Source organism: Tiliqua scincoides, chromosome 8 (genome assembly GCF_035046505.1).
Source record: "Tiliqua scincoides isolate rTilSci1 chromosome 8, rTilSci1.hap2, whole genome shotgun sequence".
NCBI classification, from domain to species: domain Eukaryota; kingdom Metazoa; phylum Chordata; class Lepidosauria; order Squamata; family Scincidae; genus Tiliqua; species Tiliqua scincoides.
The window spans coordinates 45,498,588-45,512,650 of record NC_089828.1 but is presented as its reverse complement, the minus strand read 5'-3'; the positions used below and the strand labels follow the sequence as shown (position 1 = coordinate 45,512,650).

At 44.8% G+C, this 14,063-nt stretch overlaps 1 protein-coding gene across 1 annotated transcript in view; it reads left to right on the top strand.

Annotated features, from left to right (window-relative positions):
- The first annotated feature begins 8,721 nt into the window (after window positions 1-8,721).
- The window catches only part of EFCAB5 (EF-hand calcium binding domain 5), a 49,853-nt gene continuing 44,511 nt past the window's right edge, over window positions 8,722-14,063 (top strand). Inside the window, exons 1-4 of the mRNA XM_066636445.1 lie at window positions 8,722-9,014; window positions 9,496-9,652; window positions 11,203-11,266; window positions 13,555-13,625. Of these exons, the coding sequence (XP_066492542.1) occupies window positions 8,737-9,014; window positions 9,496-9,652; window positions 11,203-11,266; window positions 13,555-13,625 (570 nt within the window). The 5' untranslated portion in view covers window positions 8,722-8,736. The remainder of the gene's footprint in view (window positions 9,015-9,495; window positions 9,653-11,202; window positions 11,267-13,554; window positions 13,626-14,063) is intronic.

The window sequence follows — 14,063 nt, the reverse complement described above, 5'->3', positions numbered from 1 at the left end:
TTGCACCTGCTCTAACTATGCCACTGTTCCCAAAACTATGCCAGTTTTGCCTGCTACATTTCAATGTCAACCCTGCTGTTGAAGGTGCAGTGGCATGGCCAGTAAAACAGATGCCCCCATTGAACAAAATAGGACTTACTTCTGAATAGACCTAGTTAAGATTGTGCCCTCAGATTACATAGGCAGGGATCTTTCGCCCTCTTCTGTCTGCCTCTTCTGTCTTACCAAGTTTCTATCTCTGTAACCCCTTCACCGTATCTTGTTTTATCTCTTTTGCCTCAATCAGGCCTGAAGAGAAGCAAGATGTCCCTGGCCATGAAAATACAGTATAAAACAAACTTATTGCAAAATAAATTTGGGTACCTCAATCTCAGCCTATCTCAGCCTACCTCAATCTCAGCAGTGGACTGCGTTTCCACTACAGCTTTAGTCTGCTGTCAATGTACTTCTATTAACCCAATATATTTAGGAAGGGGAGGCTCATTTGGGTATCTTGCTCCAGCCAACTCTCAGCAGCCCTGGCCTCAGTCTCCCTTCAACCAACAACACAACTCACACAGTCCTTAGTAGGAACTACAAATGGAGCTGCACTGTACAAGTGTTTGCTTTTAGTGTTCACCTGTATGCACTGTGGTCATAGATGCAGCCCAATTATCCCTCCTCTGTGGTACAATTTTATGTGGCAATTGGGCAAGGCCAATAGGGCTGCATTTCAGAGGCATGGAGCTCCTCACTGGAAGTGCACAGAGGTGGAGGGTTGTTGGATGAAGAGCATAGCACATCTAGCACACACTTTTTCTGAATTAAAAGTGGACGTGCACATCACCCTTAGCACTGACAAGGTGTGAAATAGTAAGAATTTCCTACTTCAGGGCCAAACTACGTGTTATGTTAAACCCATCAACATGAGACAGACTTAAAGCAAGAACTGCATCTTAAAAAAAAAAAAAGCAGTAGTAAACATATGCAATCTGGGTCAAGACTGCAGTGCACAGGAAGTGAGGTTAGCACTGTTTTGTTAGTGCAAATAAGCACTTCAGGAGCAGTTAGCTATTTCAGGGGACAATGCTAGGTGGGAACAGAGGGAAAACTAAGCCCCCTCCCTGCACATCAGATCCCAATCCAGATGGCCCTCCCTCCCACGCTGTTATTTGATCATGAAGAGACATTTCCTGTTTTAAGCCCACTCTCAAAGTCAGCTTTAATGTAATGTGTGGTTTGGCCTATGAAATGAGCTGAACCCTTGTAATGCTGTATGAGTCACTGTGAAAACACAGAACAGTGACTCATGCAGAGATGCAACATTCTCTGAGGGCAAGTATGTATTAGGAATGATTGAACAGTCCAATCAAGCCTAATGTAGAGATTTAGAAGATTACTATGCCCAAGAGATTAGAAGCTGGAAAAGCTAGAGCAGCAAATGGTGCAGAGACATTGCAGGCAGCCTCCTCTGTGGGTAGGTAGGTTCTTTCATTATTTAATGTATTGATTTCTTGCAGTTCAACAAGCAGTCATCTCATGGCAGGCTCGCTGGATAATTATTAGCATTGTTGTCTTTAAAATCTCTAAGCTGCCTTTCCCATCAAAGGCAATATTCAAAAGCTTACAACAATATAAAACAGCCATAAAACAATATTAAAACTATTTCATCTTTAACTTTTAAGTTTTAACTTGTTTTAAGAACAACAAAAATTATATAATATACACTATACTTATACAGATGTATATAAATATTCTTAATAATAATAAATAAGAAACAGAACAAGTAAAGGCTAAACAAAAAATCTTCACTGCATTCTTAATAGTGGGGCCCTTAATAGTTGGTGTTGGGACCCATGGGAGAGAATTTCAAAAATGGGAGGCTACCACTGAAAAGGCTCTGCCCTGCATCCCCACCAATTGTATCTCCGATGTTTGGGGGATGTGAAGCAGGGCCTCAGATGAAGAAAACAGAATATGGGTGTACTGATTCAGAAGACAATTCTTCAAGTATTATAGTCCCATGCCATGCATACATAATGACCAGCACCCTGACTTGTGCCCAGAAGAAGCCAAAGCGGTCCATAGGGCACTAGCATAGTGAGTTCAAGCCGACAAGTACCCAGGAGCATTCTGGGCACTGAATTCTGCATTTGTTGCAGCCTCTGAACAGTCTTCAAGGGCAGCCCCAAGCAGCATATTACAGTAGTCCTATTAGGATGCAAATAAGGCACAGATCACTGCAACCAGTTCTGCTTTTTTCAGGAGGAAGATGTATTGTTTATCTTTCTATCTTGCTTTTTCTCCAAGGAGCTTAGGTTGGTGAACAAGGTTCTCACCTGTCCCCTTTTAGTGCCCAATACTCCTGTGAATTTGAATTGGAGCTGTCCAGGGTCACCCAGTGAGCTTTGTGGCTAAGTGGGGAATTCAGCCTGGCTGGTCTATCAGCTCCTTGTCCATCACTCTAATCAGTAAATCACATTGGCCCTTGTATGGCCTGATCCTACTGCCCATGGGCCCACTTACCCCCTTCACAAGGTGTTGGTCTAGGATTGCTACCTTTTGTACTGACCATGCACCTGTGTCTTCAACAGCAGCCCAGCACACAGAAATTTAGCAGGGAAAGCTTTCCCCAACATTGTGATAAAGTGATGGGAAGAACTTTCCCTAATTAACTACTGTGTGTTGCATAAACAGGAGCAAATTCAGTTTAAAAAAAACAAACTGATCTCCTTTGTTGTACCCAAAGTTTGAAATACTTTCACTTTCTATACCCAGCTCTCTCAACACTACAGCAGTGGTAGGTGTACATTTCAATACGTCTTCGAATATAAATGTAATGCTTAAATCCAAACACTGCTTAAGTCGCAGCAGTAGTTTTATTTACTTGAGCAGGTCTAACTTTAACACCAAGTTTCTTTCCCCATTCGCAGTGCTGTAGAAGAGCCTTCACTCTCCTTCTACTTGACCACAAACAAATACTCACCATTCAAGCCAAGCCAGTTACAGTATATACAGTACATTTTTTGGCTTCATGTCCAGGGATTCCAGTGACATTTAAGAACATTCTGTATTTCTTTTTTAACATGGAAAGCCATTAAAATGTACAGAAGGAACAGCCAAAAGCAGCAATAGAAGTTGCAAGCGTGCACATTTTGTTCAAGGGAGCGCATAATAAATAGGGAAGGGAAAACTCTCAACCCTAAGCTGAACTATGTTGCTTTGTTAAGATCCATGACAGTTATGCTGGCTTTTAACTAACTTGCATTTGTAGCTAGAGGTGTGCCCTAAAATACAGGTGAAGGCCTTTTTACCCAATCAATTCTTAGGACAACCAATTTGCATCAGTTACTTTTTTGCTATGCAAAGTCTAGATCAGAGGTGTCAAACAAAAGGCCTGAATTCAACCCACAGAAACTCTTTATCTGGCCCCAGTGATAACTAGGCTCTCCCAGCATCACCAAACCAAGAAGGGTGAGAATAGGAGAAGCTGCTAAGGTGCTGGGAGAGCCCAATTATCATGTGGGCAGCCCTTTCAGCAATGCCGCTGAGCACCTATAAGCTGCTGAACTGTGATGGGAGGCTTCAGAAAAAACAGCCCTGCTGAAAGGGCTGCCCACATGATAATTAGACTCTCCCATATCTTGAAAATATGAGCAAGATTTGCATATTTTCTCTTGTATCATTTGCAGCTAATTAATTCCTCTGTGAGAACAAAGTGCTTATTGCTGGTCAAAGCCTGCTTAATGATGTTGGTTCCTGCTTAATGACATCACTTCTGGCAATCAGCAGGCACGAGGGATGCTGTTCGGCCCACTGTATGAAATGAGTTTGACTTCCCTGGTCTAGACACTTTTTCTTTGAGGTTGCAGCTCTCTGATGAATATAGTACATTTGCTCATCCCTGGATACACCATTCGGCACATGTTTATGATAACCTCTTCCCCAGGTGGCACTGGAGAATTCCTCTTGAAACCATTTTAGTAATTGCAAGTTTGAAATGGAAAAGACTCCAAAGGCCCATGCAACTGGTTTTACGTGGCCGAGAGGAAATTTGAACTTGTGTTTCTCAGAATGGGGCCTCCGCCCTATGCACAGTTTGTGCTATGGCATGAAGATCAGTCACATTAGCTCATTGGGTCGCATCATATACAAAAGAACGAAGAAAGCAATGCAGCTCAAAAGCGGCTATTTCATCTCACTCCAGTAGACTCAGTTTAAAAACTACCTTTGATAAAAACTCACAAGGGTAGGGTGGCCAAGCAGCCCCGAGAATGTGCCCACCAAAATGTTTTTATCCTGTGTTCCCTGAAAACTCCCTGAAGCTTTTTTTCAGAATTTGACCTGCAGTTAATTTCCATGTATGTATTAAAAATATTTATACAATATACCACTTTTCAACAAAACGTTCATAGCTCAGGAGTGTCTGGTGCACCTCAGAGTGCCTGCAAGTCTCTGTTTCAGTCTTCTAGCCATTTGAGGCAGTGCCTTAATGTATCATCTTCGCTTCCCCCGCCCCAGAAGGGATATACCTGCTCCTATCACTTGCCAATTCATGAGCATTTCTTTTCCAAAGAACAAAGGTACAATCCTTGGCTGTGTCTCTCATCTGCCTCGCTTGTTTTTGTTTTCCAGTTCCAATGACCCAGGGATGTAATTGCAACAAGCCTGCACTCCACAGCTGCCCAAGGTGGGACATGACCCATCTCAGTGATGAGTGATTGATAAAGCCCATTCACCTCTGGGATGGTTGCTTAGCGATGTCAAACACAGTAGAGTTAAATTCTGCAGACTGACTTCCCAAGCAAAAGCAAGAAGACCTCTGGATCCCTTTGCCAATTGATCAGTGGCTAAAATTAGATGGATCTGGCTTGAATTTCCAAGCATCATCAACATACCTCAGAAGATAAATCTATTTTTTTAATGCCTGCTTGAAAAGGTAAGACACGTTTCTGCAGCTTTTCCAGATGACAAAGTGAATATTTTAAAGAGTAAAGCTTTGAAGACTTAAGTGAAAGAAAACAGAGCCCTACAAACTTTTGTCCTGTCCTACCCCAGCTTTCCTAACACAGTAGCTGAACAGGTGCTTTCCCTAGTATTGAAATAGTAATGTCCCCTACAGGACAATAGCTTTGTCCACTACAGGAACAGGGCCACTAAAAAATGTGTACTGTACTTTGTTGTCCCGTGATCTGGTAATAGTTTTGAGTTAACCTGCTAGGAGAAAAGCAGAATGGTGATAGACTCAGGATTGCTACTCTTTCCTTGCTCTTCCACGCCTTTGGGAGCAGCCTGACATGCAGAAATTTAGCAGGAAAGCAATAGTTATCTGGGAGAATTGTATGGGTAGCATCCCTATAAAGAATATTGTGATGGCCTAGTGGTTCTGGTGTTGGACTTAGACCTAGAAGATCCCGGTTCACATCCCTGCTCAGCCATGAAGCTGCCTGGGTGACCTTGGGCCAATCACTATCTCTCAGCCTCACTTACCTCCCAAGGTAGGATAAAAGAAGGGAAGGAACCATGTACACCACCCTGAACTCTTTGGAGGAAGGGCGGTATAAGAACATAAGAACAACCCCACTGGATCAGGCCATAGGCCCATCTAGTCCAGCTTCCTGTATCTCACAGCGGCCCACCAAATGCCCCAGGGAGCACACCAGATAACAAGAGACCTCATCCTGGTGCCCTCCCTTGCATCTGGCATTCTGACATAACCCATTTCTAAAATCAGGAGGTTGCGCATACACATCATGGCTTGTACCCCGTAATGGATTTTTCCTCCAGAAACTTGTCCAATCCCCTTTTAAAGGCGTCTAGGCTAGACGCCAGCACCACATCCTGTGGCAAGGAGTTCCACAGACCGACCACACGCTGAGTAAAGAAATATTTTCTTTTGTCTGTCCTAACCCGCTGAACACTCAATTTTAGTGGATGTCCCCTGGTTCTGGTGTTATGTGAGAGTGTAAAGAGCATCTCCCTATCCACTCTGTCCATTCCCTGCATAATTTTGTATGTCTCAATCATGTCCCCCCTAAGGCGTCTCTTTTCTAGGCTGAAGAGGCCCAAACGCCGTAGCCTTTCCTCATAAGGAAGGTGCCCCAGCCCCGTAATCATCTTAGTCGCTCTCTTTTGCACCTTTTCCATTTCCACTATGTCTTTTTTGAGATGCGGCGACCAGAACTGGACACAATACTCCAGGTGTGGCCTTACCATAGATTTGTACAATGGCATTATAATATTAGCCGTTTTGTTCTCAATACCCTTCCTAATGATCCCAAGCATAGAATTGGCCTTCTTCACTGCCGCCCACATTGGGTCAACACTTTCATTGACCTGTCCACCACTACCCCAAGATCTCTCTCCTGATCTGTCATGGACAGCTCAGAACCCTATATCTAAAGTTTTGATTTTTTGCCCCAATGTGCATGACTTTACACTTACTGACATTGAAGCGCATCTGCCATTTTGCTGCCCATTCTGCCAGTCTGGAGAGATCTTTCTGGAGCTCCTCACAATCACTTCTGGTCTTCACCACTCGGAAAAGTTTGGTGTCGTCTGCAAACTTAGCCACCTCACTGCTCAACCCTGTCTCCAGGTCATTTATGAAGAGGTTGAAAAGCACGGGTCCCAGGATATAAAAATGTGATAAATAAATAAAATAATACACTATTATGAACTTGGAGTTTGATGTTGCAAATGAGCCTGAAATTTAGCAAAATGGTCAATGGTCCTGATAGGATGCATTCTTGATGCATCTCCCCTGAAGGTGGATGTTGGTGTTGGCATGAGTGAGCAAAGTTGCTTCCTCCCTCACTTTTCCAGCAAGAGAATGTGGTAGTGTAACAAAGGAAGTGGTTTTCTAGCAGCTTCTGGGTGAGAACAGACCGGCAAAGTTGATCTGAGTGGGACAGAGAGAAAGAGAGAGGGAGAGAGAATGAATGAATGGAAACTGAGAGGAACTGGGTGAAGCTGGTGCAAGGCTGCTCTCTGGAGAGCTGATGTAATTGGTTGTTTGTAAGAAGAGTTCTGCTATTTTCTTCCATTCATTGTTTGGCCTGTATATTTGTCAATAAAGCAAATCTTACAAAGACACCATAAGCCTCCAGTGACCTCTTCTCCAAAGGAAACCAGAATCCCATCAGTGCTACCCTTGGAACTTGGGGTTGTGCGAGGCATGTGTAATAGTACCAAAGAATGTTGTATTAGTGATGATAGCCACTGCCAGTGATTAGTTAACCTGACCTTATAGCATGAACAGGACAAGCAAAAGTGAAGTGCTGTTGACTGAGGTCCTCAGCCAACGAGTGCCTGGCTATTGGTAGCTGACTGATTCAGATTCTGCAAGGGGTAGGGCAGGCAGGACTAGCTAAAGAAGTGTTGAAAAGACAGAAAAGGAGAGGCAGGCACTCTAGCAGCCAAGAGAAGATAGGTAGGACCAGTAGCATCCCTAGAGGGGTGCGGGCTGCACTGGGTGACATGTACAGGAAGGTGCCACCACTGCTGGCTCACATTTTTAAAATCTTTATATTTTTGAATAATACCATAATGTTATATATCATTTGATGCATAATTTCTTGAAGAATGCAATGAAGCAAACCACATTGAATTATCGCTATTCTATCAAAAGTTATACTAAAAAAAAAAAGCAGGGGCAGGGCAGTAGTGCATCCCCACACTCACCGCCTGGGGTGTTGCCCCGCCCACTGCATGGGAGGAGGTCCATCATGGGGGTGACCTCCTGGCCTCCCATACTGGGTGATGCAAACCCTAGTGACACCACTTGGCAGGACTGAAAGTTTGGATGAAGGAGTGGAGTGGAGAAAACCAGGAGGAAATTAGTGATGAATTAAATTTGGAAGAGAAGGACAAAGAGAAGATTCATGGTTAGAAAACAGTAAATAAGAGGAAAACTGAAATTTACATATTCTGAGCTATAACCAGTCAAATACAGTTGCTGCTTTGCAACCCAGACACTGGACATAGTCCTCAAAATCTCTCTACTCCCCTGCTTTATGGAGTTAACACAGCCAGGGTCCACTACTTCTCTGGTACTACTGTTCACCCACTTCGTCACCACTATGGCAAGCAGGTGTTCTGCGTGGCAAGTGGGGGAATAGGGTGGACATCAGGACCACTAATGGAATAGGTAGGAGAAACAATAGCTGGTTTATCTCCTGCTTTAATGAAAGAGTTAAAGGCTAAGCCCAGAGTCCAAATTAAATGCAACTCTACACCAAGATCTTGGCTACAAACCTTTAGTAAATCTGTAATATCTGAAATGGTCCTGAACTGGGCATTCAGAAAATATTGAAATGTTGTCTGAAGAGTAAAACCGATATGAAATTGATGTCCAGCTAAATAGTCAAATGACCTTGATGGGCTTAAGATCCTTCTGCAATGACAAAACAATGGTTACTTGCACTAGAATCACATGGTGCGAACCTCTTTTTTATGTGCACACAGCGAAACATGGCTGCAGAGCGAAGAAAGAACAGTGATAGTTCCCAGAGGAAGACCATGGAGGATCAAATATCAGAAATAGGAAAGAAAAGTCCACAGGTTGCTGGTCCACAGCTGTCCCCGAGGATCAATGCTCAATGGAAGGCCACTTTCTACCAAAACGTACAGCTGAGGGCTTTAAATTTTCAGGAGGTGAAGGTGCAAAATCTCCAGAAGAAAAAAATGCAAGAAATAAAGACAGAAAAGAAAGAACCCCCGGATAGTTTGTCCAGGGAGTGGTTCAATACTGAGGCGATGACCCTGGAGACCCGGGCTTACTTGCTTGATAAGCTCCTCCCCACATTAGTCCCTGGTGTGGAGAAACTGTTAAAGGTGGCAGAAAGGAAGAAGGTACTAGAAGTAGAGGAAGATGAGTTTGACATCAAGTTTGACCCCATTAATTTCCTGGGAGAGTACCTGATGAGGCATAATCCTGCCTACGATATTTCCGCAAGACCAAATCCCTATTTGAGAGGTATGAATGTAGTCAAGGATGAACTGAAAGCACAGGTGCCCGAAACAACAATGCACAAGTAAGTATGCTCGAGCTGCAAAATCTCTTTCGCAGGACATAGCAATGTGTTTGAAGAGAAGGGTGCTCGGGGTGTGGTTGGCGCAGCCCCTAAGGTGTTCATCAGCCCGGCCATCCTGACATCATCTTCTCTAAGATACCACATGTGGTCAGTTTATCTGGCCAGCAACAGCCATTATAGTGTATCTGCCCTCAGAAGAGGCGTACTCAGGAGAGCAGTTCATGCAGGACCACAGAAGATGGGCTCCTCTTTGAGTGAGTAGTTGTCATTCTTACACTCTAAAAGCAATCCTTCTAAGAACATCAGAAGAGCCCTCCTGAATCACTTAGTCCAGCATCCTGTTTCCAACAGCGGCCAGCCACTCTTGGAGGTCTTAAGAGGGTGGTGTGTCCCAAATTGTAACTGAGGGAAAAACGGGTGCCTTCGGTGTAAGGAATCTGGGAAATGCTGGTCTACACTGTGTTCTCCCTGTGCCCTGTAGGTTAGCCCAGATGAAGAATTTGGTGAAAGAAAAACGCCAGCACAGGGAGGAGGTGGAAGAGATCAAGGCTCAAGTGGCAAAAATGCGTAAGGAGACTCTGACAGTGCAGTTCAAAGAATGGACCCTGGATGCCAGTGGATCCATACCTCTTGCACTGGTAAATTGGGCAAGAAAAGGATGCCTGTTTTTAAAATACTAACACTCAGTAGCGTCACTAGGGCGTGCAGTCTGCAGCGGGTAATGCATGCGGGGGGTGGTGACACCACTACTGGCCAAAATTTTTAAAATCTTGCTATTTTTGAATAATGCCATCATGTTATATATCATTGGCTGTGTAATTTCATGCAGAATGCAATGAAATAAACCATGTTGAAATATCTCTATTCTATCAAAAGTTATAGCCAAAAAACCAACAGGGGGGCAGGGATGGTACATCACCATGCTCAATGCCTGGGGCATTGCCCTGCCCACTGCATGGGAGGAGGTCCATCATGGGGGTGACTTGCTGGCCTCCTGCACTGGGTGATGCAAACCTAGTGACGCCACTGCTAACACTCCTGACTCTTAATTTGAATAAAAAGGAAGGAGTCTGATTGTACTTTCCTGCCTCTCCCTTCAGCTTCACGTCTACCAATGAGAAGCTCTCTGAGTCCTGGTTGCTGACTATTTTGAAGAGAGGTCTTGTTTTGAACATTGTCTGTGCCCACTGACTGACTTCCTTGCAAGCTGACCCAGCAAAGGGCTCTTTAGCCAACCTCTCCCCTGCAACGGGCTTTAGAGAGCCCTTTTCCTGCATCTTAAGTGCTCATTCCTGGGCATTAACCAAGCAATGGATGAACAGCAGTGAGCAGCTGAGATAACTCAGTTATCCCAGAGCTATCTCCGATAACTGAGATAACTCTGCTGAAGCCTCTGCTGCTGTTCACTGTGGAAAGATGGGGCTAAAGAGTCAGGCAATCCAATCCTATGCAATCCTATGCCTATGGAATTAGCTCCATAAGCCCCCCGCCCCCAGCTCAGTTGCTGCCTGCCAGTGTCTTGAGCTAAGCAGCTGAGATGCCAAATTAAAACAGGGGCTACACCCCACACTCCCAGATTTACTAAACATATATCCCACCGTCCCAGTAGCATACTCAAGGCAGGGAAACAATCAGCATTGCACAATGCAGTTACTCGACTGTTTGCATTTACTCCCCCCCCCCACCATGCAATTCTTCACTTCTAACTCATAAGCCCCTTTTCTGCTCAGCCCTCTAAAGCTAAAATTTGTCTCCTGATACACCCAAATGTCCCCCTCCCAGATCCATGCTTATTTAGAAGAATGAGATAATGTGTGAAGGAAGCACAACTGTGCAGTGGCATAGCTGGAGAGGGTGCAAAGCACCAAGTTTTGCAGGGAGCCTTACTGCGTCTGCTTTTACAACTCTGTTTTGCTCCCACTGCCCGGAATGGCTCCTGAGGGGAGGGGTAGAGGCCGCTTGCATGCTGCAGTGAGGCTCCCTGCTCAGCTTGTGCTTTCCACCCCTTCTAGCTATGCCACTGCAACTGTGCACGATTGACTTTTGGTTACTCTGCACTAAAATGGTTCTACCAAGAGCACAAATTTGCTCTTCCCATCCAGACAGCAGTATTGAGATTCAGCAGCACCTGAATGGGCAAAAGGGGATTCATGGAACCAGTCCTTGAAACAGTGTCTTTGATTTGCAGGTCCAAAGTGCCCTGACATCGTTCTTGGAAGTCATTACTTCAGCACCCCCTGATTCTGGGGCAGGTAAAGCTATCCACATCATCCTTGGATTCATGGCCTCACTCCCAAGGTTTCTTAACACACCTTAAGTTGACCTATGGTTCCCAGTCACCAAACTTAAAAGGCAGACCACATTCCTTACAAGCTTTCCTCCTCACTGTTCTCTTACTCATTCTTCTCCTTCCCACTATCCAGCATTTCCGCAGGCAGAAAGGTCCTGGGAAGGGAGAAAGGAAATAGAAGGAGGAGATGGATTTGCTGCTGGCATAGAATTGCTCCTTGCCTCCTTGCCTGCCATGCCTTTTTTGTCTGTTTAAAAGTCAAGCAGTGAGCTGGAAGAGGAGGAAGGCAGTAGCAGCAGCAGCATTGGAGGTAGAGTGTGGGGACTGCAGGGCGGCTACTAAAGAGCCCTGGTGAGCTGCAGTGGCCAGTGGAGCTGGCGCCTGCCCTGGGGCCATCCTGTGCCCCAGGGTCCACAAGAGCCAACTAGCCAGCTGGCCCTGATAGAACTTACCATATGATTCAACACAGTCTCCACATGTGGTCTGCAAAGGATTATGCTACTGTAAATACGTACGTTAGTCTTTAAGATGCCTCAAGACTCTTTGTTGTCATTGACTCTGAACTTTGTCTTGTTTGGCCGTTTAAGTCACTCTCCAAGTATCTGAGAGCAGAGACATGGTGTCCACCTGGCTGAGCCAACCCCTGAACCCCCAGTACTCTGTGTGCCATCAGGGAGCAGATGGGGGATGTTATGGAGAATCCAGTGTAAGGTTTTGCCTCAGCACCCTCTGAACTCACAGCCAGTACTGCATGGCACCTATGTTGTATCACAACACAGAGCAAATTCTTTGCTGGAAGACAAGCCCCATGTTATGGAGGAAGCAAGGAAAAAGGAAGGTCATTGCCAATCTGACCAGGGATCTCTGTGAACATTTCTTTGCAAGTTACCTTGGGTTGTCTATTGCCTGCCCCTTACTTCGAGATGCTCATTCTTCAAGTGATCAGCCCAGCTTTGCTTCATGGTGTTTTCCACTTAGCAGAGCCCAATGCACTAAGTGAGCATTAAACTGTGCTTTATAGTTTCATAAACATAATTTACTGCCCATGAATTAGGCAGTAAATGAACAAGCAGGAACAAGCAGTAAATGAAGTCCACTGGGTGTGCTTTCATTAGTCTTCACCGACCCTATAGTAGAAGTGAGAATTACCAAATGACAAGTCTTCATGGCGGTAATAGAATATGCTGAAACCCCCTTTGATATACCTTTTTAGGCCTTTCTTGTCAGCTGCTTCATCATGATCTTTCTCCTGACCTCAAAAAGTAGTTTGAGGATCTGCATGTATCTGGAAACTGGCCCAAGAGTCCAAGATCTTCTGGAACCTAAGGTGGCATGCCAAATGTTGCTCCTTCTTACCCAGCAGCATATCATTCGTTACCTCCACTCTGCCTGCTCCCTGGATTCAAAAAGGAAGAGAAAAATAGCTCAAATATGGATGTGTGGAGGAGAAAAGATGCTCTAGCCCACCACTCTTTTCTCCTCCACGCTTTTTCTTTGCCCATTTTTGAATCCGGGGAGTGGGAGAAGGAGAAGGAGTGGCAGAGGCATCAATCCACTGTTGGTCTCTAGATTATTGCTTTCAAAATATAGTATGTGGTACTCTGAACCTCACCAATGGCCCTCCGTTTTCAGGGAAAAGAGATGGCTGTGTTTCTGACACTACATACAGTCATAGGGCAAGTTGCATATCAAGCAGGCAGCCCCATCTCCCTTGCTGCAAAAGAATGGAGATGGATCAGGAAAAGGCTATGTAAATGTCACCCACTGCTTTTTTATAGCCAGGAAATATATCTGGAGGCTAGATTTGGCAATGCCAGCAAACAAAAGCAGTAGCAAAACTTTTTTGGCAAGTGTTGCACAATTCAAGACCAGAATATGGGGAAAAAAGGTCATCTTACAGGAACTGTGTGCTTAATGCTTCTGTACTTGCATCTTTTGCAGTAAACTGTAGCCAAATCAGCCCTGCATGAATGAAGACCACAGTGGAAAGGAGGTCCTGGCATTCATATAATCAGTAACAGATTATATTCGGCATTACATTCAATAAATGTGCTGATTAACTGTGGCCCCTTGGCTCATGATCATGTTAAAGACACAGAGCCACCTCCCTTTGCCGCTGGTTACCCTCCTTCATAGCCTGCTTAGATTTAGCCCAAAGGAATAACTTTGCTTTTTAGAGAGACAGGATGCCACACAATTCTTCCCTGATGCTTCTGGGCATTGGCTATCATATTTGCTTCATTTCCTTAGGGATCTATGCCAGACCTCTAGAAGCCATAGGAACCCTGGAGGTGAAAGTGAATGAAGAGGAGTTTGCAGAGGTGAGAAGCTAACTTTCCCTGAATGAGAATTTGGGTCTCAAGGCATCCATTCATCAAGAGAAAGCCGAAAAGTAGGTAAAATAATTACTTTTGAACCAGCTGAGAAGCATGCAAGTGTTCAAGGTTCACGGAAGTCTTCAGCCAGCAGAACATCCAGGGAGAAAAACACCATGCTTCTTATGAAGAGAGTGTTGTTGACAAGACTGAAAACAGTTGCTGATCATGGGCAGTTTACAGAGCTGAAAATATTTGCATGGCCGACTGGGGCCTTTTGTGACTCATTGGCTGAGTGGATAGAACTCTTGCCTATACTGTAGAAACAGGGGTAGCTTAGTGGTAATAACTCAGTGCCCTGCATTTACAAAAGTCCCAGGCTCAGATGCCAGTGAAGGGTCTCGGAGGTTAGGGCTGGGGCACACCTCTGCGAGGCCTTTTCAG